This window comes from Bufo gargarizans, chromosome 5 (genome assembly GCF_014858855.1).
Source record: "Bufo gargarizans isolate SCDJY-AF-19 chromosome 5, ASM1485885v1, whole genome shotgun sequence".
Taxonomy (NCBI): Eukaryota; Metazoa; Chordata; class Amphibia; order Anura; family Bufonidae; genus Bufo; species Bufo gargarizans.
In genome coordinates this window covers 379583129-379610280 of record NC_058084.1, presented here as the reverse complement: position 1 = coordinate 379610280, position 27152 = coordinate 379583129, and the positions used below count along the sequence as shown (strand labels likewise).

The 27152-nt window shown below is 43.7% G+C and overlaps 1 protein-coding gene across 1 annotated transcript in view; it reads left to right on the top strand.

Annotated features, from left to right (window-relative positions):
• The first annotated feature begins 1340 nt into the window (after positions 1-1340).
• The window catches only part of ENTPD3 (ectonucleoside triphosphate diphosphohydrolase 3), a 54781-nt gene continuing 28969 nt past the window's right edge, over positions 1341-27152 (top strand). Inside the window, exons 1-5 of the mRNA XM_044294410.1 lie at positions 1341-1482; positions 15253-15386; positions 20588-20705; positions 24167-24317; positions 24676-24835. Coding sequence (XP_044150345.1) covers positions 15261-15386; positions 20588-20705; positions 24167-24317; positions 24676-24835 — 555 coding nt within the window. The 5' untranslated portion in view covers positions 1341-1482; positions 15253-15260. The remainder of the gene's footprint in view (positions 1483-15252; positions 15387-20587; positions 20706-24166; positions 24318-24675; positions 24836-27152) is intronic.

Genomic DNA, 27152 nt, shown 5'->3' with positions numbered 1-27152 from the left:
ATAATGCGTGAAAAACAACACTTCTGTACACAGATCCATAGAAATGAATTAGTCAGGATTCAGTCCGGTTGCTATGCGTTCACTGCATGCATCGTATCCGGACGGAAAACTCGCTCGTGTGAAAGAGGGTGCATTCACATCAGCGTTTAGATTTCCGTTCTTCTGATTTGTCAGAAGAACAGAAGAAAAAAAAAAATCTATCCGTTTTTTTTTTTAGCTTTAGTTATGATCATTTTGTGTCACTTCCATCAGAGATCAGTTATTTTTGACGTGACAAAAAGTACTTTTTGCTAGATTCTTTCTCCTGTGAAAAATAACTGATTTCTGAGGAAAGTGACACAAAATTATCATAAATGATGCTCAAAATAATGGATCCCTTTATTATCTGTTATTTTGACGGATCAGAAGAACGGAAAGCTAACCAGTGATTTGAACGCGCCCTTAGGGAGCATTCACACGACCGTGTTTTTCTTCCGTGTCCATTCCGCAATTTTTGCAGACAATGCATGGACCCATTCATTTCTATGGGTCCACAAAAATTGCGGAATGCCTTGTCATCCGTGTGCTGTCCGTTCCGTGTGTCCGTTGCTTTTATTTTAGAACATGTCCTATACTTGGCCGCAAATTGCCGTCCGTGGCCCCATAGAAAGTCATTGGATCCGTAAAAAACGGATAGCACACGGAAATGCATCCGTATGTCATCCGTTTTTTGCGGACCCCTGGACTGAAAACATTCTAGGAAACCCTATTTCAGTTTTTGGTGGACCGTGAAAAACGGATGACACACGGAAGCACCACGTCCGTATTATACGGACTTACGGAACGGAAATGGAAAGATAACTGAAGACATATGGAACACACGGATCCGTGATTTGCGGACCGCAAAACCAACACGGTCGTGTGAACGCTCCCTAAGATACACAAGTTTCACGTGCAGTCAGTTACAGCATCGCAATACTGTGGCAAGATCATTCGCGGTTTCTGAGATGCGGTTTTAACTGCACGACAACTGCTATGTGTGAATATACCCTTATTTGGCCACAGAATATCTGCTAACTGTTCACAACTTCCATACTCATGTACAAGTTTCAAGTACAAATTATGTAAAATATTTTGTCCCAGAAATGGTGATATTTTCACATTAGGACCCCAGATTTTTGTAAGGGACAATACGGGCGGGGGTGCTGAGGAATGTGTATGTGCTCTGCCTACCTGCTGTGGAATTATTCTTCCCCCTTTGCCTCTTTTGTTAGGGCCTTGGATACTCCTCTGCTGGAGGTGTGGTTAGCATAGCAGCCCTATCTGTAGAACACAATCTGCACCCATTCATCCCCACGCTGCTCACTACACGCTGGCCGCCTTACTTCTTTACTTCTGATCAACGCACTGGGATGATTCTGTGTTTTCTTGCTGCCTCCGACTGATCAGCAATTCTCTGTGACTGTCACATCCAGACTATTTGCTGACTTTGCTGGGAGAACGGTAAGAATCAATTATTAAATGACTTCTGTACTGTCACAACATATACGGCTTCCCATAGCTTGTTAGTATATAGCTTTTTTATTTATATGTCATGATTTTCCAATAATGTGGAGTATAGTGATAATCATTACACGGAAGGGAAATGTTCAGAATTACGTAAAAAAATGTATTGGACTTGTAAACTGGGTACTGATTTTTTATCCTATTATTGTCATCATGACGTGTTCGCCTATCTCTAAAGTCTTAAACTGCCCGTACACTAGTGGTTTAATAATCGAAAGACCACGTCAGCTGTCAATCAAATCAAACGAGAGATCTGTGCCAATGGGCATGTGCCACTGTTATCGTCATCGCCATCAACATTTTAATGTCTTCCCAAACTGCAGTATGACCAGATAGCCTACAACAGAAGTCAGCAACCTTTGGCACTCCAGCTGTTGTGAAACTACAATTCCCAGCATGCTCTATTTCTAGGAGCATTCTGAGAAGAGCAGAGGAAGTATGCATGCTGGGAGTTGTAGTTTCACAACAGCTGGAGTGCCGGAGGTTGCCTATCCCTGGCATACAGCAACTCATTCAAGTCAGCTGCCCAGATTACTAATATATGAGCAGCTATATCCTATATACCAAGGGGCATCGTCACATCATCATTATTAACCCTTTCCTTGATGTGACATTTAGCTTGTTGTGCTTCTGCGGAACGTTAACATTTTTTGGATGCTTTTTCATTCATCCTCAGTAAATATGGTGGATTGCACATACAAGATACTTTCCAAGTATTCTTTTATGTATGCAGATGTAGTATTCATTTATACCAAGTTTACATCATTTTATAATGCTACTGTATAACGTTTCCATGATGTTTTTTATTCTCTGGTTGCAGAAATGTGAGTTTTCCTTAGATTTCATGTACAGTACTGTATGTGGATTCTAATTAACTCCTCCATTTTCCTGCTGTGAAATGTGTTATGTGTCACCCGAATTGTTAACGTGGGACTAAAATAGCTGCAAATCAGCGGATGGGGATTTGAGGCATACTGCTAAACAGAATCCATTTTATCATACAGCAAATCTTATTAGCCTATCATACATTGGACAAACAGGATACATCGCTTACATTAAAAACTGTTTGCGCAAAGCAATCACCATTAACTAGTTGGCAATTAGCAATATCCTTCCATTCGTCATGGCTTCCGTTTACAACTAACAGGCGGAATGATATCATTTTGAATGATAATTCAGAAACTAGAAGACATAATTTTTTTCCTTGGTTCTTTACTTTAAAGGGGTTGTGCGCTAATTTCCAGAGCTCACAGACTGGCGGGACCCACATTGGTGATCATACCTACCTGATCTTCATCGCTGGGTCCCAGCTCGTTCTCCCCTGGCCTCTGCTGCTTGTCTCAGGTCCCTCCATGTTAGGCTACATGCCCATGACCGTGCTGTATTTTGCAGTCCGCAAACCGCGGATCCGCAAAAACGGAAGCCGCCCGTGTGCCTTCCGCAATTTGCGGAACGGAACGGGCGGCCCATTGTAGACATACCTATTCTTGTCCGCAAAATGGACAAGAATAGGACATGCTATATTTTTTTTGCGCGCCACGGAACGGTGCAACGGATGAGGACAGCACACGGAGTGCTATCCGCATCTTTTGCGGCCCCATTGAAGTGAATGAGTCCACATCAGAGCCGCAAAAATGGCAGCTCGGATGCAGACCAAAACAACGGTCGTGTGCATGAGGCCTTAACCTCAGGTTTGATGTCACTGCAGCCCTTCACAGGCACAAATGAAAATAAATGTGGCTGACCTGCATCACAGCCATTCCTCCTTCGTTCTCTTCTATTCATTATCGGCAGCACATCCCTGATTACATAGATAGATGTGCTGCCGATAATTGGGCATCTTTCATCCTGACGAAAGATGCCCATCAACTGATGAACAAGTGTTGATCAGCTTCTCAATTATACGAGCCAATTATTGGGAGCGAGCATTCATATGAATGCTCATCACCGATTATTAGCCCAAAATCATTTGGTGTAATTGGGCCCTTACCAGTGGCGGATTGGCCATAGACCTTACAGGGAAATTTCATGGTGAGCCTATGCCCAGGGGGCCACGTGAGCCCTCCTCACGGCCGGCCAGTGGAAGTTTTTGGGGATGTATTTTGTTCTGCTGGCAGTATTTTGTGATGGACTGTGGTATTTGGCTCTGTTGGGGTGGTATAATGTGCTACAATATGGTATTGCTGGCCCTACCTACTTGGGTTGGTCCTGCCTTCCATCAATTTATAACCGACTACAAAACGGGGCCACTTTTAGTATTTTTTCCAGGGCCACTTTAACTTCCCAGTCTGCCCCTGGCCCTTAGGGCTCATGCACCCGACCGTATGTATTTTGCGGTCTGCAAAAAATTGATCCATGAAAAATATGGATGATATCCATGTGCATTCCGTATTTTGCAGAACGGAACAGTTGGCCCTTCATAGAGCAGGACTATCCTTGTCTGTAATGCGGACAATAATAGGACATGTTTTATTTTTTTGCGGAACGGACATATGGGCATAATGAAACGGAATGCATACGGAGTAAATTCCATTTTTTTGCAGATCGCATGCTTAACCATTCACTTCAATGGGTCTGCAAAAGAAATGGAATGGACACGGAAAGATAATGAATTAGTGTGCGTGAGCCCTTACACTGTAATCCTGTCATCATTACATTCATTTCCCAAACAAAAGGATTTAGATGTCATTGTCTCAGTATACTTGTATAATGGCTTCCATTTCTAATGGATCCTAAAGACAAGAGTTTTTCACAAGGAAAGGCCACTTTAATTTAGAGCGTCTATCAGATGTTTTCATGACATACAGCAGAGGGCGATTTATGAATGGCAAATCCCCATGGGTGTCCTTATTTAAGACATGCACGTTATGTAAATGAATGTGTGTATTCCGAACGTGTACCCAGATTGGCCAGGAGGCACCATGTGGTTCTGGCCACGGCTCCATCAGAAGCTCATTCATTAGCAATATACACTGCCTGTCCCAAAAAATAAAGTCGTCACCAAAAAAAAGTCACACACTCTAATATTTTGTTGGACCGCTTTTAGCTTTGATTACGGCACGCATTCGCTGTGGCATTGCTTCGATAAGCTTCTGCAATGTCACAAGATTTATTTCCATCCAGTGTTGCATACATTTTTCAGTAAGATCTTGCATTGATGATGGTAGCGTCTGACTGGTGCGCAAAGCCTTCTCCAGCACATCCCAAAGATTCTCAATGGGGTTAAGGTCTGGACTCTGTGGTGGCCAATCCATGTGTGAAAATGATGTCTCATGCTCCCTGAACCACTCTTTCACAATTTGAGCCTGATGAATCCTGGCATTGTCATCTTGGAATATGCCCGTGCCATCAGGGAGGAAAAAAATCAATTGATGGAATAACCTGGTCATTCAGTATGTTCAGGTAGTCAGATGACCTCATTCTTGGAGCACATACTGTTGTTGAACCTAGATCTGACCAACGGCAGTAACCCCAGATCATAGCACTGCCCCCACAGGCTTGTACAGTAGGCACTAGGCATGATGGGGGCATCACTTAATCTGCCTCTCTTCTTACCCTGATGCACCCATCACTCTGGAACAGGGTAAATCTGGACTCATCAGACCACATGACCTTCTTCCATTGCTCCAGAGTCCAATCTTTATGCTCCCTAGCAAATTGAAGCCTTTTTTTTTTTCCGCTGGTTTGCCTCACTGATTAGTGGTTTTCTTACGGCTACACGGCTGTTCAGTCCCAATCCCTTGAGTTCCCTTCGCATTGTGCGTGTGGTAATGCTCTTACTTTCACTACTAAACATAGCCCTGAGTTCTACTGTTGTTTTTCTTTGATTTGATTTGACCAAACGTTAAAGTGATCACCGATCACGATCTTTCAGGAATTTTTTCACGCCACATTTCTTCCTCGAATACAGGCATTCCGTTATGCATTCCGTCATAGAATTCTGTTATGGTCTATGGTAACGGAATCCATAACGCAATTCTGCTTTTATTACTAAACAAAGTGTGAATGAAACTCATAACAGGAAATTCGCTCAACTCTAGATACAATAGTAGAAGAATAAGGAAATTCGCTCATCTCTAATAGTATCCATTGGCTCTTAACCCACGGCCTGGAAAGATTGCACCCGAACCTTCCATTTTTTCACTTGTGCTGATGTGTTTTAGGTTATATATATGATGGGTCATGGTGCAAGCTATGGAATATACTGTACAGGGCCGGCTCCAGGTTCATGTGGGCCCTTGGGCGATAAACCCCAGTGGGCCCCCATGAGGCATTTTTTTACATTGACATGTCCCCCTGTGGCCCCCACACAGTATAATGACCCCCAGTGGCCCCTATACAGTATAATGACTACTAGTGGCCATTCACACAGTATAATAAACCCCCAATTCCCCCCCCCCCCCACTGTATAATGACCACCTGTGGCCCTGCATTCAGAATAATAACCCCCAGTCGCCCCCATTCAGAATAATGACCCCCCAGTAGCCCCCACACTGGGGGAATACTGTATGGAGGGGGCTCTGGGGGTCATTATACTGAATGGAGGGTCATTGGTGATCATTATACTAAATGGGGGACACTGGGGGTCATTATACTATGTAAAGTGCCCTCACAGTATAATGACCCCACAGTGACCCTCCATTCAGAATAATGACCCCCAGTCGCCCCCCACACTGGGGGTTATACTGTATGGAGGGGGCACGAGGGGTTATTATATTTAATGGGGGCTCTGGTGGTCATTATGCTAAATGGAGGGTCAATGGGGATCATTATACTAAATGGGGGGCACTGGGAGTCATTATACTGTGTAAGGGGCCCTCACAGTGTGATGAATGACCCCCCCAGTGGCCCCCTCACATACCTATCATTGCAGGGGAGCTGGTGGTCCTGTCATTCACTAACCGCAGCTCCCTGCGCTCCTTCTCTCCGGCGGCCGCTGCAGCAGTGAGCCAGGCCTGGAGGAGAGAAGGAGATGTGCAGTGATGTAGCTAGAACTGACTGGGCCCCACTGCAAATTTTAGTACGCCCCCCTCCCCCCCAATGTGTGTTCACATCACGTTTTTCCTATCGGTTTGATGTATACAAATGTGCAGCACTCCATGTTTTTGTATGCTGCAGAGTCAAGTAAAAAATGCATACATTAACGTATATGTTTTTTTACAATGGAACTGTATGGCGAACGGACGCCACTGTACGGCATCCGTCTGAGGCATCTGTTAACGCAGACATTTTTGGTATACATTAAATGGATAGCACAAATGGGATGTGAACCCAGCCCTAGTGTCAGAATAAGCCCCAGTACACAGCGGAGCAGCGTGGCGGAGAGGAGAGGCCGCCATGTACTGACAGAGCGCTACCTGGTCCTGGTGGTCAGGGATGAGGACTGTGTTTACCAAGGATCATTTTCTACTGGGAAATACAGGGCACAGTATAACATAGTATAGTATAATAATACAATTAGGGGGTCATTTATTATATAGAAATACGTCTATATTAGGCGTATTTCTGACACAGATTGTGGCGCAAAGGTCCTTAGCACTGCAATCTGTATCTTTTCCCGACTCATGCCAGGTCTAAAAAAAGTGGTGTGGGCATGGAAGGGGATACAGTTATGGCCATGCAGTTATTGGATACCACCGCCATATAGTGATAACACCGCCATACAATGATAAAACCACCATACAATGACAGGATAAAAGGGTATAAGAGGGCACCATACAGGGAATGACTATGGGCACTGCACAGGGTGTGGTAAGAGGGCACAATGCAGGGTATAAAGGGGCATAGTGCGGGGTGGGGGGCACAGTCACATGACCCTGTGACGTTAGAAGGTCCTTATGGTGAATTTGGTTCAGATGCCACCATAATGAGAGGCAGAGGAGTGAGACAGGGGCCCTGGATGGACAGGAGGGGTGGACACAGCAAGTAGGTTGAAGGGGCTCTGAGGGGGATTCATACAAGAAGTAGTGGCAGGAGGTCTGTGCAGGGCAGCAATAGGAGATAGGAGGGTGAAACAGGAGCTCTGGATGCATGAGGGAGGAAAGGAGACAGCAGGGGCCCCATGAGGATGAGATAGGACAGGATATGGGGGGGGGGGGCAGGTGTCATGGAGACAAACTGCTTAATGAAACAGTAACACAACTAAATAGAATGAAGCAGCAGTAGATCGAAGAGTCCCCCCCCCCCTTCTGTCCCACAGACAAGAGACAGTCACAGTGCAGACTCACTCACAGACTGTCTACACACTTCTCTGCTCCAGCTCCAGCCCTGCGGTCTCTCTCCTCAGGCAGCATGTGTCCTGTGTAGAGGGGGCGTGTCCTGTGTAGAGGGGGCGTGTCCTGAGTCTCTGCAGCTCAGAGGGCCCACCAGGGGGGTACTGCGTAAGTGAAATGACAGCAGTGAGAGCTCCCATCTGTATTGATGGAAGTGCTCATAGCAGCTCAGTGGGCCCCCCCAGGAGCATTGGGCCCCGGCACTTGCCCAGGGATGCCGGGTTATGACGCGGGCCCTGATACTGTACATATATTAAGTAGTGTGTCTATATGTGTCACTTTCTGTTCTCAATGTCATATCAACATGTTGGTAGTAAAATGTCCTCTAGCTAAACATATTACAAATCATGACAACTGCACATACCTGCTTGACAAATATGAACTGTGTGGGTGGAAAAGTCTAAAAACATCATGAAAGGCGTACAAATTCCACAAGGTAATTAGTATCAAACAGCTTGTTGTATCATGTCTGAGTTTCCTAGAAGTTTCATGCAAATACAGTAAAATAAATGCTCATTTGAGAAATTAAAAGGTATTCATTTTTAGTCAGTATACATAGTACCTCTGTAGACTGAGCGAGTAATTTACTAATCTGAAATACGCCTAAATTAAGCGTATTTCAGGCTCAGATGGCGAATGGCGAATGGCGATGCAACGGTTAATTGTGCCACTTTCTGCGACCTCGCCCCGATCACGCCAGGTCTAAAATTATGGGCGGGGAAGGGGACAGGCCGGCAGGCCCATCTCATTCATCATTTTCCATGCCTGTTTTAGGGTACCTTCACACTTGCGTTAGAGGATTCCGGCAGGCAGTTCAGTTGCCGGAACTGCCTGCTGGATCCGGAAATCCGTATGAAAAGGGATAGCATTTGTTTCCGGATCCGTATGCGGATCCGGCTGACAAATGCATTGAAATACTGAATAGGTCTCTCCGGTGTCATCTGGAAAAACGGTTTTCCGGAACACTTGGTACCGGATCCGGCATTAATACATTTCAATGGAAATTAATGATCTGGCATTCCGCATGCTGCAGTATTTTCTCCGGCCAAATACCGTAAGAGGGACTGAACTGAAGACATCCTGATGCATACTGAACGGAATGCTTTCCATTCAGAATGCATTAGGATAAAACTGAAGTGTTTTTTCCAGTACTGAGCCCCTGTGATGGAACTCAGTACCAGAAAACTTTAACGCTAGTGTGAAAGTATCCTTAGGCGTAGAAAATGGTCTAAATGTAATACAGCTCGGAAGCTGTCTTACATTTAGAACTGGCGCTGGATGCACCGAAGTTAAGGAGAGGCTGGCGCCACATCCACCACCAGTGCAGAAGCTTTATTAAGACTGGCGTCTAAAACACTGGTCTGAATAAATCTGCCCCTGAATCACTGGTTTGGAAGCCCATCTTTTCTGCTATCTCTGTCTCTTCTTCAATTCACCAACTTCAAGCTTTCTCCCATGCATCCTCCATACTTAGGAATTTACTTCTCCAACACAAAGGATGGGGGATTTATGAACCACTGCATTCCAGAACTCTGGTTTCAAATTGTTGGAAAAAAGCACCTGTTGGGTCAAAATGCTCACAACACCAGTTGCTAATTTCTGTTAGAGATGTGGTTTCTAAAATGGAGTAATTTCCTGAGGAAGTTCATTTATTTTATTTTAAATTTAACCTTAAAGCCTCTGCAGTTGTCGGCCAGTGCTGTATAAATCACCAATCTAAGCCTCGAATGCACATGGTGCTCTTTCTCTTCTGACCCTTGCAGTGTGCCCAAACAGCAATTTATAACCACATAGGGGGTATTCTCATACTCGGGAAAAATGATGTACCAATATTCGGGGAACTCTTTCTCCTACTACCACTTTTAAAAATGAAACATTTGAGGCTAAATCTACATAGAATTGAAATACAAAGTTATTTTTCATTTCATGTCTGAATCTTAAAAAATTCTATAAAAGATCTGTGGGGACAAGCCAATCACTATAAGGATTCATTCAGATGGCCGTATGAATGAGTCAGCATCCGTTCAGCAATTTTGTTTCAATGGGGCCGCAAAAACATGCGGACAGCACACCGTGTGCTGTCTGCATCCGTGGTTCAGCGGAAAAGATAGAGGTTGTCCGAAATCTCGGACAAGAATAGACATTTTATATAATGGTTGCGGCCATGTGCGGTCCGCAAATTGTTGAATGCACACGGCCGGTATCCGTGTTTTCAGATCCGCAAAGCACTAGGGCCGTCTAAATCAGTCCTAACTCTAAGTGAATTCCTTGAAGGGTTTACTTTCACAAAATGGCATATTTTTGGGGTTTAACACTGTACTGGTACCTCAGGGGCTCTGCAGACGTGACACAGCAGCCAAGAAACATTTCAGCAAAATCTGCCCTCCATAAGCCAAATGGAGCTTCTTTCTTTCTGATTCGCGCAGTGTTCCCATACAGTGTTCCCATGCCGGATTCAGGAAAAAATGGGGAACCAATTGTGGCTGCTTTTTCTCCTGTTACCCCTTGTGAAAATGAAAAATGTGGGGCCAAGGCAAAATTTTATTGGAAACAAAATGTACTTTTTCTTTTTCACCTCTTAGGCCTCATGCACATGGCCGTTGTTTGGGTCCGCATCCGAGCCGCCATTTTTGAGGCTCGGATGCGGACCTATTCACTTCAACGGGGCCGCAAAAGATGTGGACAGCACTCTGTTCCGTGGCCCCGCCCAAAAAATAGAACATGTCCTATTCTTGTCCATTTTGCAGACAAAAATAGGCATTTCTACAATGGGCCACCTGTTCCGTTCCGCTAATTGCAAAAGGCACACGGGCGGCTTCCGTTTTTTGCGGATCTGCGGTTTGCGGACCGCAAAAAACGAAACGGTCGTGTGCATGAGGCCTAAGTGTCTCTAAATTCTATGAAATGCCAGTGGGGTTAAAGCACTCATTACACTGCTCGATAAATTCCTTGAAGGGTTTAGTTTCCAACGCACTTGATTATCTGAGTGTGCCAGATGATTATATCCATACAGTATTTTTTGAGTAAGTAAGGATTCTATTTGCAAAATGTGTCATTAGTAAATTTAGTCCCCTATGAAAAACTTGACTTAGTATTAGGCACAAGGGCAAATAATAAATCTATGGGTGATGCTGTAGCTCAGGAACATTAATCACACTCACTTTCATATCATCACTTGTTTCTTCCTGGCTTATTTTTAGTATTAATGATAAGGTTTCCAAGTTCTGGCTAAACACAATAGCCTTTGCTTCCTAGAATAACCTTGGCAATATTATACTTATAAAATTCTGTTATAGGATCTTGGAGAAAATTACAACAAATTCAGAAAATTGTACTAAAAGTACACATAAAAGTTCAGATCATACAGTGAACCTTAAAGAGGACCTTTCATGGGTCCGAACATTGTAAGATAACTATCTGGACATGTAGAGCGGCACCCAGGGATTTCACTGCACTTACTATTAACCCTGGGCGCCACTTTGTTCGCCCGCTGTGGCCCCGTTACCTTCTCCCACACTGCATGGTAATTGCTACTATCGGTTCACCAGGGAGGTGTCTGCCCTGTTTCTCCATGGGTGATCCTTCTCCCTGGCTGTAGCGCTGTCCAATCGCAGAGCAGAGCTCACAGACAGGGAGAAAAAAAACTCCCCAGGGATAATAGTAAGTCCAGTGAGATCCCTGGGCGTCGCTCTACAGGTCCAGATAGTTATCTTACAATGTTCGGACCCATGAAAGGTCCTCTTTAAGCTGGTGATTCAGGTTTCTAATTATATTAATGTACAGGGTGGGCCATTTATATGGATACACCTTAAAGGGAACCTGTCACCAGGATTTGGTGTATAGAGCTGAGGACATGGGTTGCTAGATGGCCGCTAGCACATCCGCAATACCCAGTCCCCATAGCTCTGTGTGCTTTTATTGTGTAAAAAAAAAAACATTTGATACATATGCAAATTTACATAAAAGAGTCATATCTTACTTGTGTGACCAGAGAAGAGTCATATTTTCAAGCTCTGACTCATCTCAGGTTAATTTGCATATGTATCAAATCGTTTTTTTTACACAATAAAAGCACACAGAGCTATGGGGACTTGGTATTGCAGATGTGCTGGTGGCCATCTAGCAACCCATGTTCTCAGCTCTATACACAAAATCCAGGTGACAGGTTCCCTTTAATAAAAATGGGAATGGTTGGTGATAATAACTTCCTGATTGTGGCACATTAGTATATGTGAGGGGGAAACTTTTCAAGATGGGTGGTGACCATGGCGGCCATTTTGAATTCGGCCATTTTGAATCCAACTTTTGTTTTTCAATAGAAAGAGGGTCATGTGACACATCAAACTTATTGGGAATTACACAAGAAAAACAATGGTGTGCTTGGTTTTAACGTAACTTTGTTCTTTCATTAGTTATTTACAAGTTTCTGACCACTTATAAAATGTGTTCAATGTGCTGCCCATTGTGTTGGATTGTCAATGCAACCCTCTTCTCCAACTCTTCACACACTGATAGCAACACCGCAGGAGAAATGCTAGCACAGGCTTCCAGTATCCGTAGTTTCAGGTGCTGCACATCTCGTGCATATGCTGTGAAGATACGAGATGTGCAGCACCTGAAACTACGGATACTGGAAGCCTGTGCTAGAATTTCTCCTGCGGTGTTGCTATCAGTGTGTGAAGAGTGGGAGAAGAGGGTTGCATTGACAATCCAACACAATGGGCAGCACATTGAACACATTTTATAAGTGGTCAGAAACTTGTAAATAACTCATGAAAGAACAAAGTTACATTATATGTATGACATCTTAAGAGTTTTGTGCATGGGTCATATTCTAATTCGACCTTTCAGGCACCATACTTTTGCCTTTATCCACTAGAAAACAGGATTATGGTGATCTTTTTATGTATGTAGTTATTAGAATGGTAGTGACATAATAATGAGATTGTCAGAAGTAAGGCCCCTTTCACATGAGCGAGTTTTCTGCATGGGTTCAATATGTGATGTGAACGCATAGCACCCGCACTGAATCCTGACCAATTCATTTCAATGGGTCTGTGTACTTTCTTTTTCACGCATCAGTTCTACTTTGCGTGAAAAACGCAGCATGTTCTATATTCTGCATTTTTCACGCAGCCCTAGCCCCATAGAAGTGAATAGGGCTTCAGTGAAAAACACAATGTATCCGGAAGCAAGTGCGGGTGCGATGCGTTTTTCACTGATGGTTGCTAAGAGATGTTGTTTGTAAACCTTCAGTTTTTTATCACTCGCGTGAAAAATGCATCAAAACGCATTGCACCGCATGGAAGAAACTGGAAAACTGAACGCAATCGCAGAGAAAACTGACTGAACGCACCCTGAAAGAATCTGGAGCCAATCCGGATCATTCGTGTGAAAGAGGCCTAATACTAAGATATGTTTTTTTGGACCTGAACTCATGGCCTAGTTCAGGGGTGGCCAACCCGTGGCTCTCGAGCCGCGTGCGGCTCCCTCCCTCCCCACTGTGACGTGGCTTCCACTTCTTCCAAAGGGGAGATAGCAGGGAGGAGAAGGGGAGCGACTGTGGCCACTGCGTCACCAATGAATGTAACTAACACAATAATTCAAGTATAGGAGGCAGTGGGTGCCGGCGGTGCTATCACATACTCGGCACCCGGCCTCAATAACAGGACATGCGAACCGCAGAAATTAAGCCCTCAGGTGCCGCACCTGAGGGGTTAATTGCCGTGGTTCGGCAGATCGCATACCCTGTTATTGAACACCTGCTGCCTCCTATACTTGAATCAATGTGTTAATTACATTCGTTGGTGGCGCAGTGCGCCCCCCCCCCCCCAGTATTATAAATTCTAACCATTGGTGGCGCAGTGCCCCCCCCCCCCCCCGGTATTAGTATCATTGGAGGCAGTAGCCACAGGGTCATCGGAGCCTCAGCAGTGAAATTGATGGGCTCCGATCTGTTACCATGGCAGCCAGGACGCTACTGAAGCCCTGGCTGCCATGGTAAGCTCCCTGCTGCTGTGTGTACTATGCACAGGGCAGCAGGGACAGTGTAAAATCCTATTCACCCTAATAGAGCTCTATTAGGGTAAATAGGACAAGGGTTCTAGCCCCTAAGGGGGCTAATAGTAAATAAAAAGTAAAAAAAAAAGGTAAAAAAAAACAACCAAAATACTAAAAGTTTAAATCGCTCCCTTTCCCAATTTTACATATAGAATTTACAAACAATAAAAAATAAACATATTACATATCGCCATGCCCCAAAAAGTGTGAACTATTAAAATATAAAAAAATATTTCCTATGCGGTAAACACTGCAACAGCAAAAAATTCCGAACAGCGCAATTCTCCATTTTTTGTCATCTTGTCCCCCCCACAAAATAGAATAGGACTGCTCTATTATGGACCAGACGTTCCCTTAAAATATGGAATGCGCAGGGCTTTTTTGGTGTTTTATTTTTTTTGCATTGTATCGAAATCGAATCAAAATGTTGGTATCGTGACAACCCTAGTAGGTGGAGATGTGCAGTATGACCTGATGCTGTGCGCATCAGGTCACAATGCAGAGTAGCAGGTGCCTGATCAGGAGCCCGGTGCCCGATCAGAAGAGGTAGGCGATTTCTTTAAATTATAGTACTGAGCATGGGGGTCTGATCAGAGCAGGGGGATCTGAGCATGGGGGTAGTCATGATCTGAGCATGGGCGACCTTATCTGAGCAATGGGGGTCTGATCTGATTATTGGGCTCTGGTCTGAGCATGGGAGTCTGGTCTGAGCATGGCGGGTCTAATCTGAGTATGGGGGGGTCAGATTTGAGCACGGGTGGTCTTAACTGAGCACGGGGGTCTGATCTGAGCATGGGGGGGTCTGATCTGAGCACGGGGGGGGTCTGATCTGAGCACGGGGGGGTCTGATCTGAGCACGAGGGGGTCTGATCTGAGCATGAGGGGGTCTGATCTGAGCACGAGGGGGTCTGATCTGAGCACGGGGGGGGGGTCTGACACTGGGAGTCTGATTTGTGTTGTCTGATCTGAGCATTGGGGGTCTTATTTTAAGGGTCTGATTTGGAGTTCTGATGAGGATTGGGGATCTTATCTTAGGTCAGATGAGCACTGGGGGTCTGATGAAAAATATATATATTTTTTTTCTTCTCTGCTAATGAAAAATAAGAAAAAAAACTCAGATCAGATGAAAAAGATTTTTTTTCTTATTTTTCTCTGCAAAAACCTAGGTGCATCTTATAGGGCGAAAAATATGGTGACTTGTTTGTAAATGTATAGCTTGCGGCTCCTGGTAGGCAAACGTTGTTTTTTTCCTGGCTCTTTGTGTCTGTAAGATTGGCCACCACTCGCCTAGTTCATGTCACTTGGACCATTGGAATGGACATTTGTATTTGAAGCACCAAGAGCTGTGTCTAATTGTGTTGTTATTTTCTTACAGGTCCTGGGATGCCTTCTAAGGTGAAAATTCCCCTCATTGTTTCCATTTTGTTTCTTTTGATCAGCATATCTGTTATCATTGCCATTGCCTATGTTCAGATTCACCAGGAGCGGTCACTTTCTCCTGGTTTAAAGGTATATAATGTGTTTTCATACATACCATTGACTCATGCTTGTCCTGGATATTAGTTTCATTTAGAAATTATTTTCATTTAAATTATTATTATTTTTTTGTATTTCTAAAAAAATATTCCTCTGTGCAATAGGGAATGAAAAGATCTATATTGTTAATTGCACAAATGTGGATTTTAGCATATTTAGTGGATATCCTATTTTAATTAATTGCATGAGAATTCTTTTAGCTTATTGGTTTATTCATAACTAGAGATGAGAGAATCGAATCCCATGAAGTGGAATTCGAATCGAATTTCAGGATAAATTCGATTTGCCTAGAAGCCGAATTTCCTCATGCATCGTGTCAGCGAATCGATTTAACCTGAAATAGTATAAAAAACTAAAAAAAATTACTTAACGCCTTCATTTGCTTGCGACGGCCCGCCAGCCTCCATCTTCCTTGAAGATCTCGTCCGAAATCTTGTGCGGCACGAGATTACATCTCTCGCACCGCACAGGATTTTGCCCGAGATCTTCAAGCAGATGGCGGTGGCCGGCCTGTCGCGAGTAAATGGAAGCGGTAAGTTTGATGTAATTTTTGGTTTATTGTTAATTTTACACTCAGATGCCGCGATCATGTATGAATGCGGCACCTGAGCCGTACAATGACGGGGTCGGCGCTATCGCAGCTCCCTGTCATTGCACCCGCTACTTACAAAAAAAATGCGCTTTATGACGAATTAACTCTATTCATAACGCATAATCACACTTATGTACAGTACAGACCAAAAGTTTGGACACACCTTCTCATTCAAAGAGTTTTCTTTATTTTCATGACTATGAAAATTGTAGATTCACACTGAAGGCATCAAAACTATGAATTAACACATGTGGAATTATATACATAACAAAAATCTGTGAAACAACTGAAAATATGTCATATTCTAGGTTCTTCAAAGTAGCCACCTTTTGCTTTGATTCCTGCTTTGCACACTCTTGGCATTCTCTTGATGAGCTTCAAGTGGTAGTCACCTGAAATGGTTTTCACTTCACAGGTGTGCCCTGTCAGGTTTAATAAGTGGGATTTCTTGCCTTATAAATGGGGTTGGGACCATCAGTTGTGTTGTGGAGAAGTCAGGTGGATACACAGCTGATAGTCCTACTGAATAGACTGTTAGAATTTGTATTATGGCAAGAAAAAAGCAGCTAAGTAAAGAAAAACGAGTGGCCATCATTACTTTAAGAAATGAAGGTCAGTCAGTCCGAAAAATTGGGAAAACTTTGAAAGTGTCCCCAAGTGCAGTCACAAAAACCATCAAGCGCTACAAAGAAACTGGCTCACATGCCCCAGGAAAGGAAGACCAAGAGTCACCTCTGCTGTGGAGGATAAGTTCATCCGAGTCACCAGCCTCAGAAATCGCAGGTTAACAGCAGCTCAGATTAGAGACCAGGTCAATGCCACAAAGAGTTCTAGCAGCAGACACATCTCTAGAACAACTGTTAAGAGGAGACTGTGTGAATCAGGCCTTCATGGTAGAATATCTGCTAGGAAACCACTGCTAAGGACAGGCAACCAGCAGAAGAGACTTTTTTGGGCTAAAGAACACAAGGAATGGACATTAGACCAGTGGAAATCTGAGTCCAAATTTGAGATCTTTGGTTCCAACCACCGTGTCTTTGTGCGACGCAGAAAAGGTGAACGGATTGACTCTACATGCCTGGGTCCCACCGTGACGCATGGAGGAGGGGGTGTGATGGTGTGGGAGTGTTTTTCTGGTGACACTATTGGGGATTTATTCAAAATTGAAGACATACTGAACCAGCATGGCTACCACAGCATATTGCAGCGGCATGCTATTCCATCCGGTTTGCGTTTAGTTGGACCATTTATTTTTCAACAGGACAATGACCCCAAACACACCTCCAGGCTGTGTAAGGGTTATTTGACCATGAAGGAGAGTGATGGGGTGCTGCGCCAGATGACCTGGCCTCCACAGTCACAGGACCTGAACCCAATCGAGATGGTTTGGGATGAGCTGGACCGCAGAGTGAAGGCAAAAGGGCCAACAAGTGCTAAGCATCTCTGGGAACTCCTTCAAGACTGTTGGAAGACCATTTCAGGTGACTACCACTTGAAGCTCATCAAGAGAATGCCAAGAGTGTGCAAAGCAGTAATCAAAGCAAAAGGTGGCTACTTTGAAGAACCTAGAATATGACATATTTTCAGTTGTTTCACACTTTTTTTTATGTATATAACTCCACATGTGTTAATTCATTGTTTTGATGCCTTCAGCGTGAATCTACAATTTTCATAGTCATGAAAATAAAGAAAACTCTTTGAATGAGAAGGTGTGTCCAAACTTTTGGTCTGTACTGTATATTGCCTGGCACCAGTATTCAGCCCCCTGAACAGATTCCTCTATATTGCAGAAGGCATACATTGTTTCAGTCAGTAATTTTATTGTAAATCAATATGCTCTTGAAAAACTATTAGGCCCCTTTCACACGAGCGAGTATTCCGTGCAGGCGCAATGCATGATGCGAACACATTGTGCCCGCACGGAATCCGGACCCATTCATTTCAATGGGTCTGTGTACATAAGCATTGTTTTTCACGCATCAGTTCTGCGTTGCTTGAAAATCGCAGCATGTTCTAAATTCATAGGAGTGAATGGGGCTGCGTGAAAATCGCATTGCATCCGCAAGCAAGTGCGGATGCCTTGTGTTTTTCACAGATGATTGCTGAGAGATGTTGTTTGTAAACATTCAGTTTTTTATCACGCGCGTGCAAAACGCATTAAATCACATTGCACCCGCGCGATAAAAACTGAACAACTGAACGCGATCGCACACAAAACTGAATGAACTTGCTTGCGAAATCGTTAATTTTTCACTGAACGCATCCGCAACGCATCTGGACCTAATACGCTCACGCTCGTCTGCAATGGGCCTTAACTATTAATTAATCAGCAGTTTTTTTAAAGAATCAAATACAGCTGATGTCCGTGTGCATTCCGTATTTTGCAGAACAGAACAGCTAACAGTACTATCCTTGTCCATAATGCGGACAATAATAGGACATGTTCTATTTTTTTGCGGAAAGGAAATACGGACATATGGAAACGGAATGCACACGGAGTAACTTCCATTTTTTTTGCGGACCCATTGAAATGAATGGTTCCATATACAGTCCGCAAAAAACAAAACATAACGGACATGGAAAGAAAATACGTTTGTGTGCATGAGGCCTTACAGGTCGATGTTAGCGCCAGGTATAAAGAACCGTGCAGAGGCCCAAGATCCTACTGTAGCGTCAAGAAGAAGCACATTCTTTTTAAACTGTCGTCAGCTGAGGCTACTTTCACACTGGCGTTTCAGGGTCCGCCTGTGAGATCCGTTTCAAGGCTCTCAGAAGCAGCCCCAAACGGATCAGTTTAGCCCCAATGCATTCTGAATGGATGCGGATCCATTCAGAATGCATCAGTATGGCTCCGTTCCGCCTCCATTCCGCTCTGGAGGCGGACACCAAAACGCTGCTTGCAGTTTGGCTCCGTTCCGCCTCCATTCCGCTCTGGAGGCGGACACCAAAACGCTGGAGCCGAACGGATCCGTCCTGACTTACAATGTAAGTCAATGGGGACGGATCCGTTTACATTGACACAATATTAGTGCAATTGTAAACGAATCCGTCCCCCATTGACTTTCAATGTAAAGTCAGGAGTCCCTATTAATATACCATCAGATCGGAGTTTTCTCCAATCCAATGGTATATTTTAACTTGAAGCGTCCCCATCACCATGGGAACGCCTCCATGTTAGAATATACCATCGGATTTGAGTTAGATCGTTAAAACTCAGATCCGACAGTATATTCTAACACAGAGGCGTTCCCATAGTGATGGGGACGCTTCAAGTTAGAATATACTAAGAACTGTGTACATAATTGCCCCCTGCTGCCTGCCTGGCATAATTGCCCCCTGCTGCATGCGCTGTCTGCTCGGCGGCCAGCGCTCCTCCTACTGGTAAGTGACAGGTCTGTGTGATGCACCACACAGACCTGTCACTTACCAGTAGGAGGAGCGCCGGCCGCCGAGCAGACAGCGCATGTAAGTATAAGCTAAGTAGCCATGGCAGCCAGGACTGCAGTAGCGTCCTGGCTGCCATGGTAACCGATCGGAGCCCCAGCGATTAAACTGGGACTACGATCGGAAATGCCGCTCCGCTGCCACCAATGATGGGTGGGGGAGGGGGGTTGTTAGCCTGTGGCCACTGCCACCAATGCTTTTAATACTGGGGAGGGAGGGAGGGGGGGCCACACTGGCCACCAATGCTTTTAATACTAGGGAGGGAGGGAGGGAGGGGGAGGGCCTCACTGGCCACCAATGCTTTTAATACTGGGGAGGGAGGGGGGGCTGTTTTTGAGGCGTCCGTTATTGAGTGTTGTATTGTGTGGCTTTTGTAGGTTATTGTGCAGGGACACACCGCATTGATAAGGGGGGATGGTTACATTCGATTAGAGGACTGATATTCAGCCCTGTTTTGACACATACATGTTCGGCCAAGCCAAAGATGTATGTGTATGTGAATGATAGCTGTCGGCAGGACCATCATTTGGTCAACAGCTATTGAATACGTATGGCCACCTTAAGTACACTGCACGTAGTCTATATTGTCAGACTTAAGGGGGTTATCCCATGAAAAATATTCTACATTTTCCAGCCAGTACCTGGATCTGAATACTTTTGTAATTGCATGTGAAAATTTAGCATAGCTACTGAGTTATTAACTGAAATCTATCTGTATAGCGCCACCTGCTGTTTCTCTCCTTATTTCTCTGTCCTGCTCACTGAGATGGAAGCACGTGCTCAGTTCCTTCCTTCAACTGCCACCACCTGCAGTAGAAAGGACATGTCCCTGGATAAATCTTGAGTGATTCTTTGACTTTGACCAGTCTGCACATTGATCTTTTTATATATCCCTACCCTATAGGGTGGTCATATATAGTCATGTCCATGGCCAGAATGACATAAAGAAATATCAGTAGTCAGTCTTGGACAAGGACCTACATGATGGCTCTGTCAACCAAATCATTATCTCTGGTTTTATAATCTCTCAGGTATAACCTGACTAGTGACGTCAGACTGAATTACAGATAATAAAGCATTAGTTATTACTGCTCCCTTTTACTATTAAATATCTATTTTGTGTGTTCTGTCTGCTCAGTATGGCATAGTGCTGGATGCAGGATCTTCAAGGACCACAGTATATGTGTATCAATGGCCGGCTGAAAAAGAAAACAATACCGGAGTAGTAAGCCAGACCTTCAAATGCAACGTTAACGGTAAGAAAAGTAATTGTATTATTATTGTGAAACTATTAATTGCATATATTGCATAGAAAGTGCAAAAATCTAAAGTCCTAGAGATGTTGTTACATGTATCAAAAGAAATTGGCTACATCTAACATTGGCTGTGTAAGTTTTGTCCCTGAAGGCAGAACAATCTGTTCAATTTGTCAGCCAGTTGACATATTAACAGAGTGAATTCTTAAAAAGAATTCCAATCTTTATTCACATTACACAATCTGTTACATTATAAAACTGGGAGCACTAAGTGCGGTAATACAGATTACCTAGTCTAGGTGGATGGCCTGAGCATATCTGGAAGTAGAGCATAACCGAAATGTATAATAGTGCCAAATCAGGACCTGATTAAAACTGTTTTGCTTGGGTTGATATGAAACTCTGTTCTTCAGTTATGATACTTTTTCTTACTATAAAAATTAGGCCTTTGGTGCAATGAGGGTGTGACCATTGCTCTTATTGCACCCAAGCACCACTCCTTTCTGTGCCCAGCCCCTCCCTGGCTGCTTTGCCATTGCCTGGCCCCATCAACAAATCAGTCAGGGAGGGGCTGGCCACAAATGAGCAGAGCTTGGGTGCAGCAAGAGCAACGCTGACACCCTCATTGCACCAAAGGCCTAGTTTGCATATTAAGAAAAAGTATCGTAACTCAGGAATGGAAACTCAGATCAACAAAAGAAATACAGCATATTAATCAGGTCAACCGTATTCACGAGCTCAAGGCTTTCCTGACCTCCTGTGCTGCCAGTGACAGTTTTTCACTACTACTATAAGTGGTGGGTGGGAGGTACAGCTGGGAACTCATTCATCAGTAAGCGCTAGACTCCTCAATCCAGGATTTTAGCAAAACACAATTAAATAAAGTTAACCAGCATTTTGCTAAGGCTGCTGCCAAACGTTCAGGTTTTTTTATGCAGTTTATGAGGCAAAATCAGGTGTGGATAATAAAGGGAGAGAAACTATAAAGGACATATACTATCTTACCTATTTATTTGAATCCACTACTGGTTTTGGCTTTACAAACTGGATTAAAAAAACTTGAACATGTGGCAGCACCCTAGATCTGTCACTAGTACTGTATATGCTGCCCTTATTCAGGAGAGCAAAAAACGAGTTACAGATTAGCTTTAAGGCATACCTGAGTTTTCAAAAAAGTTTGCGTAATGGCTTTGCTTCATTGTAGAATTATAACTCCAAGGGAGCAGGTATTTTTGGGCTTCCCTAATGACTTCATCAGCCATATGATTCCCTATTTTAGATGCACAGCTAGATTCATTTCTCTCACAAGCAGTGGGTCTCCCTTCTCTGAAGTCTGCCAGTACTTGACTGCCCAGCGACCTCACTTCCCTTACATCCCACTATATTTATTTTCTTCTATGGAGCTCAGAAAGCTGATAAGGAGGGGGAGATCAGACTTACAGAAACAAAGGAGCTTCTCTGCCCTTCAAAAGCTGTGTAGTGGAAGTGCTTCTATCAGGTTCAGGCGCTCAGCTAGCTCTGACATACACCCATTTCTTCTAAACCATCTCTGTTACTAGAGATGGATCTAACCTAACAACAGGCAGTGGACTGCAAATGACCTAGTGGCCATGATATGTATAGCTCTTTTCAGGTGGATGCAGGCAGATTTTATTTTTTAATGAAGTGATTTAGAAATTTTCTCATTAAACCATTCTCTTAAAAAAACTTTACGACCACCCATTGACTATAAACTTTCTTGGGCTGGTCGTTTATCTCTGAATAGACGTTCTGGAACGTCCATTCAGAGATCGCAGCTGCATGCTAAACCCAGAGAGAAGGCAGGGACCGTTCCTTCCATAGACCTCAATCAGTCCTGCACTGAGGTTGTACAGCGCTGTATTATGCTGTACAGCCTCTCTGGGGGTGTATTTCCCCTGTAACTGGGGCTACTATGTCAGTCCCAGTTACAGGAGAAATCAATAGTAAAAAAAAAATAAATAAAGTTAAATGTCCCCCAGAGGTCTTGTATGACCTTATGGGGGACACAAAGTGTAAAATAAAAAATTTAAAAAATTTAAAAATAAAGTGTTTAAAAAAAAAAGTTTCACATAAAAATTCCCCCCCCCCAAATCCGTTATTTAAAAAATGTAAAAAAATAAACTAAAAAAATAAAATAGACATACAGTATTTGGTATCACCGCATCCGCAACAACTGGCTCTATAATAATATCATATGATATACCCCATCAGGAGAACGCCGTAAAAAAAATAATAAATAAACATTGCGCCAAAAGATATTTTTAGTGAGCTCACCTCCCAAAAAACATAATGTTAATCAATCAAAAAGTCATATGTACCCGAAAATGGTAGCAATAAAAAAGTCACCTCAACCCGCAAAAAATGAGCCCCCACACAAGACCATAGCCAGAAAAATTAAAAAAATATGGCTCTATGAAAATTACAAATCAAATTAATTAAAAATCGGCCCCAATGGGCTGGCTCCAATTGTTGACTCACAGCTGCCCCTTGATTGACAGGGCCAGACATCTCGACAGGCCTTATCAATCTTGGGTCCAAGCCATTGCTCCGGGCATCAGCACAAGCGCAGACAATCAGCTACTGCTATCTGAACACTGGAGATACAGACTGTGCTAGCGATGCTGACGTCTTGGTATACCTAGAAGGGGAGGTGGCCCTCCTCTGTTTGAGGCCGCTGCCTCCACTTCCAGGTGTATCGAGACACAAGCGCAGTTGGCAATGGTGCAGGGCCAAAATTGACAGGGCCTGATGAGCTGTTTGGCCCTGTCAAACAAGAAGGAGCCAGCTCGTGGAGGCAACAGGGACAGCCAGTACTGATTTTGAATGAATTCAATTTGTTGCAATCGATTCGCTTAACTCTCCTCCCTTTCTAAAAAAAAAAAAAAAAGAATGTTTGCCTTGCTGTATACCGTATGTTTGGTAATTTTTTTTTTTTTGCAGCATCTTCTTGGAATGAAAAGCTTGGTCTTTTCATCACAGATAAGAAACTAAAGTATACCAGCCAAATTAATGCAAAAGGGGCACTGCCATTTGTTTGGCTTTCATGAGGATGTTGGCATATACATTGGGAGATATCTGCCACACGCACAGAGTAATTCAGGTGCCGGATTACTACATTCTGCAGTGGAAAGAGCTTGTAATTCACTTCAATGGGAGCAGTGCCGCAGCAAACGGCTCCATCCATTACCCAATGGATGGAACTGTGTAATTCAAGCGCCGACTGATGCGGATCAGTGGGGGTGGCAAGAGTTGGGCCCCTGCCAATTATATCAGATATAGATGGCCAATCCTATCAAAGTACTGGAAGACCCCTTTAATGAGGATTTGTATTGTATATTTCATATATCTTCACATCTCCTATCACTTTCCAAATAGGAGTGAACATGTGAATATAGTTCAAGAATGTTCCAAAATAATGCTTAGTTAGGTTTTCTTTTCAGGCCTCGGGATTTCCAGTTATGCGGGCGAGCCTGAAAAAGCGGCCCAGAACATTGACAGCTGTATGAAGAAAGTTATAAGTATCATTCCTTTTAATCAGCAGAACAGCACGCCTGTATATCTAGGAGCCACAGCAGGGATGAGGCTTCTCAGGTGAGCGATTTACTACATCATTTCATAATAGACAGGCCTGTGAAAACATTGTTTCACTCCTTCAAGTGCATCTATGACTTTAAATCAGTGGAACTCAAGTAACAGAGTATTTGTATAGCTCACGCTCTAAAATAGTATCCCTGAATATAGATCTTGGGGGCTTCTGGTGAAGGGATGGAGTTATTTCCTTATCGACAATTTGTCCACATTGGTGATCCCAATGGATGAGATAAATGTAGATACCCATAGGGCACTATGGAGGAAATGTGAGCAATATACATGCTCTGTCTTTTGAGCCATACTCATTGAAGGTCACCTTTCCATCTTCTCAGAGTTTTGTTTCCTGTAAACCGCTTAGGTTGAAAAATGAAAGTGCCGCTCAAGAAGTCCTTACCAGTATTGAGAACTACTTCAAAACCCAGCCATTTGATTTTAGAGGAGCTCACATCATTACGGGTCAGGAGGAAGGGCTGTACGGATGGATTACAGTCAACTATTTATTGGGAAATTTCTTGGAGGTGTGTGCAAAATATGCATGCTTTCTATTCCCGCCTTTAATCCCAGCAGGTCATTTAATTTAACCACATTCAGTATTTTTATGGTTTACATAAAGGTCTGCATGAAAAGGTAGTCAACATCAGGAAAGCCATTGGTCACATCAGGGGTATGCTAATAGTGAAGCTGTTGATACAGCTATGTAGAGCACAGAGAAAAGGGCATTTATTTTCAATATTGTAATATTTCAGAATTGAGAAGGTGAACAGGTTTATGGGGTTGGATGTTGTAGATAATTACAGATGTTTAGAGGAGATCCACCACTAAGGATACTCTTCTATTAGCTAGCCTCTACATCTGAAGGAGCCAGTGGTACCTGTAAAGAAAGCCATACTTAACTGCTCCCTGGTTCTGATTTCAGGCTCCTAGGCTTCCTTCACTGAACTTCTGGTCACCATCTATCACTTTCTGCCGGGATCACTTGCACCACTGCAGCCAATGACTGGTTTCAGGAGTGACATCTCTACAAGCGGCATGTGATCCAGCAGTGATGTGCTCCTTGGGGCCACGTCACCTCTGAGGCCATGCGGAGGTTGACAGGCAGCGACTGTAAGTCTAGTGATGAAAACCTGATAGCCACAGAGGCAGAACAGAGCGGTGAGGAGCAGGCAGGTGTAAATCTCTTCACAGGTACAGCTGGGTAGGAAATATACGGTATATAAAAAAATATATAAAAAATCTTGGGAACTCCTTTAATGATTTCAGTTGATCTGTAGTAAGACACCCCATCATTGTCCTGTCATTTCTGATGTAGAAATAGGTTGTCCAACATCTTTATAGATGTGAAAAGGTTTGATTAAAGGTTTGATTTTACTTTGCTTCACAAAATCCTGCATTTTTAGCAGATACATATACTGTATAGGTGTTTACTGGACACACGTTCAGTTTTTTTAATGTAGTTTTTGAAGCCAAAATCAGATGTGGATCATAGGAGGAGGGAAAGTGTTAAGGACAGCTACAACTTCTCCACTTTTTTCAATCCACTCCTGGTTTTGGCTTCAAAAACTGCATCTAAAAAGCTGAACGTGTGTCAGCACCCTAACTGAGCATTGCTAAGGAGTGCCTGTTTTCAGTCGTATTCTGTCTAAGAGTGATGGGCAGTGATAGGGAACATGTACAGAGCCAGGGACTGGGATAGTGACAAGGGGCAGGCTGGGAATCTATGTTCTCAGAGCTTTGTTAGGAACACTCTTTACACCCTGTTTTCTAGAACAAACATCTTTCCCTAATGAAGTATATTACAAAAATGTTTAATACTCTTGTCCCTACACTATATCAAAAAGAAACTGAAATGACATTTACGCTTTAAAGTATTAACATGCCTCCTATGGAATCCACTGGAATGCACAAAAAAACACCAGGACTTAGGCCCCTTGTACACGACTGCACAAAAGTCGGCAAATCTCAGATGCACAAAACACAGATACTGGCCAAGTGAATGCCGCCGTTTTTTTAAACTCCTGTGGAAATGTCCTATACTAGTCTGCAAAATGCACAAGTATATGACATGTTCTACCTTTTGTGTGGGGCTGCAGAATGTACATACACCATGGGCTGTCCGCATCTGATCTGCACAAAATGAGGATCAGATTCAGACCAAAAATACGTTCATCTGCATAAGGTCTTAACATATTGTTTTGATCCACTGCTGTCCAGCCAGTAATCCTTAAAGGAAATCTGTCACCAGGATAATCACTATTGAAGTAAAGCCATGAACTAATAGCACTTAGTATCTTGTTTCCAGATGTGCCTTTGTTCCAGCAATAGATGTTTTTATCCTCTGAAAATCCAGTTTATTCCATATGCAAATGAGCCAGTAAGGTGCCCAGAGGGGCGTCACTCTTGCAGGAAGGAGCCCAGACATATAAGGGGGCCCTCCATAATGTGTCCACCCACCCCTCCTAAATCACATTCAAGCCATAACTCTGCTCCCCTTTTCCCTGCTCCCAGCATGAGGGCGTGCCTGGGCTCCTTCCTGCAAGAGTGACGCCCCTCTGGGCACCTTACTGGCTCATTTGTATTTCCAAAAAAACTGGATTTTCAGAGGATAAAAAACATCTATTGCTGGAACAAAAGCACATCTGAAAATTAGGTACTAAGTGCTATTAGCAGGGGCCCGGCTGATATTGACAGCCAGGCCCCTGCTGTATCTGCCAGCATCGGTGAAAACACAGATGGCGGTGGATTAACCACTGTATGCCGCGATCACTCTGACCACAGCATACAGGGGGTTTGCGGCAGCTTGTACATCACCATCGGGTCCCCGTGCTGCAGTGAAGG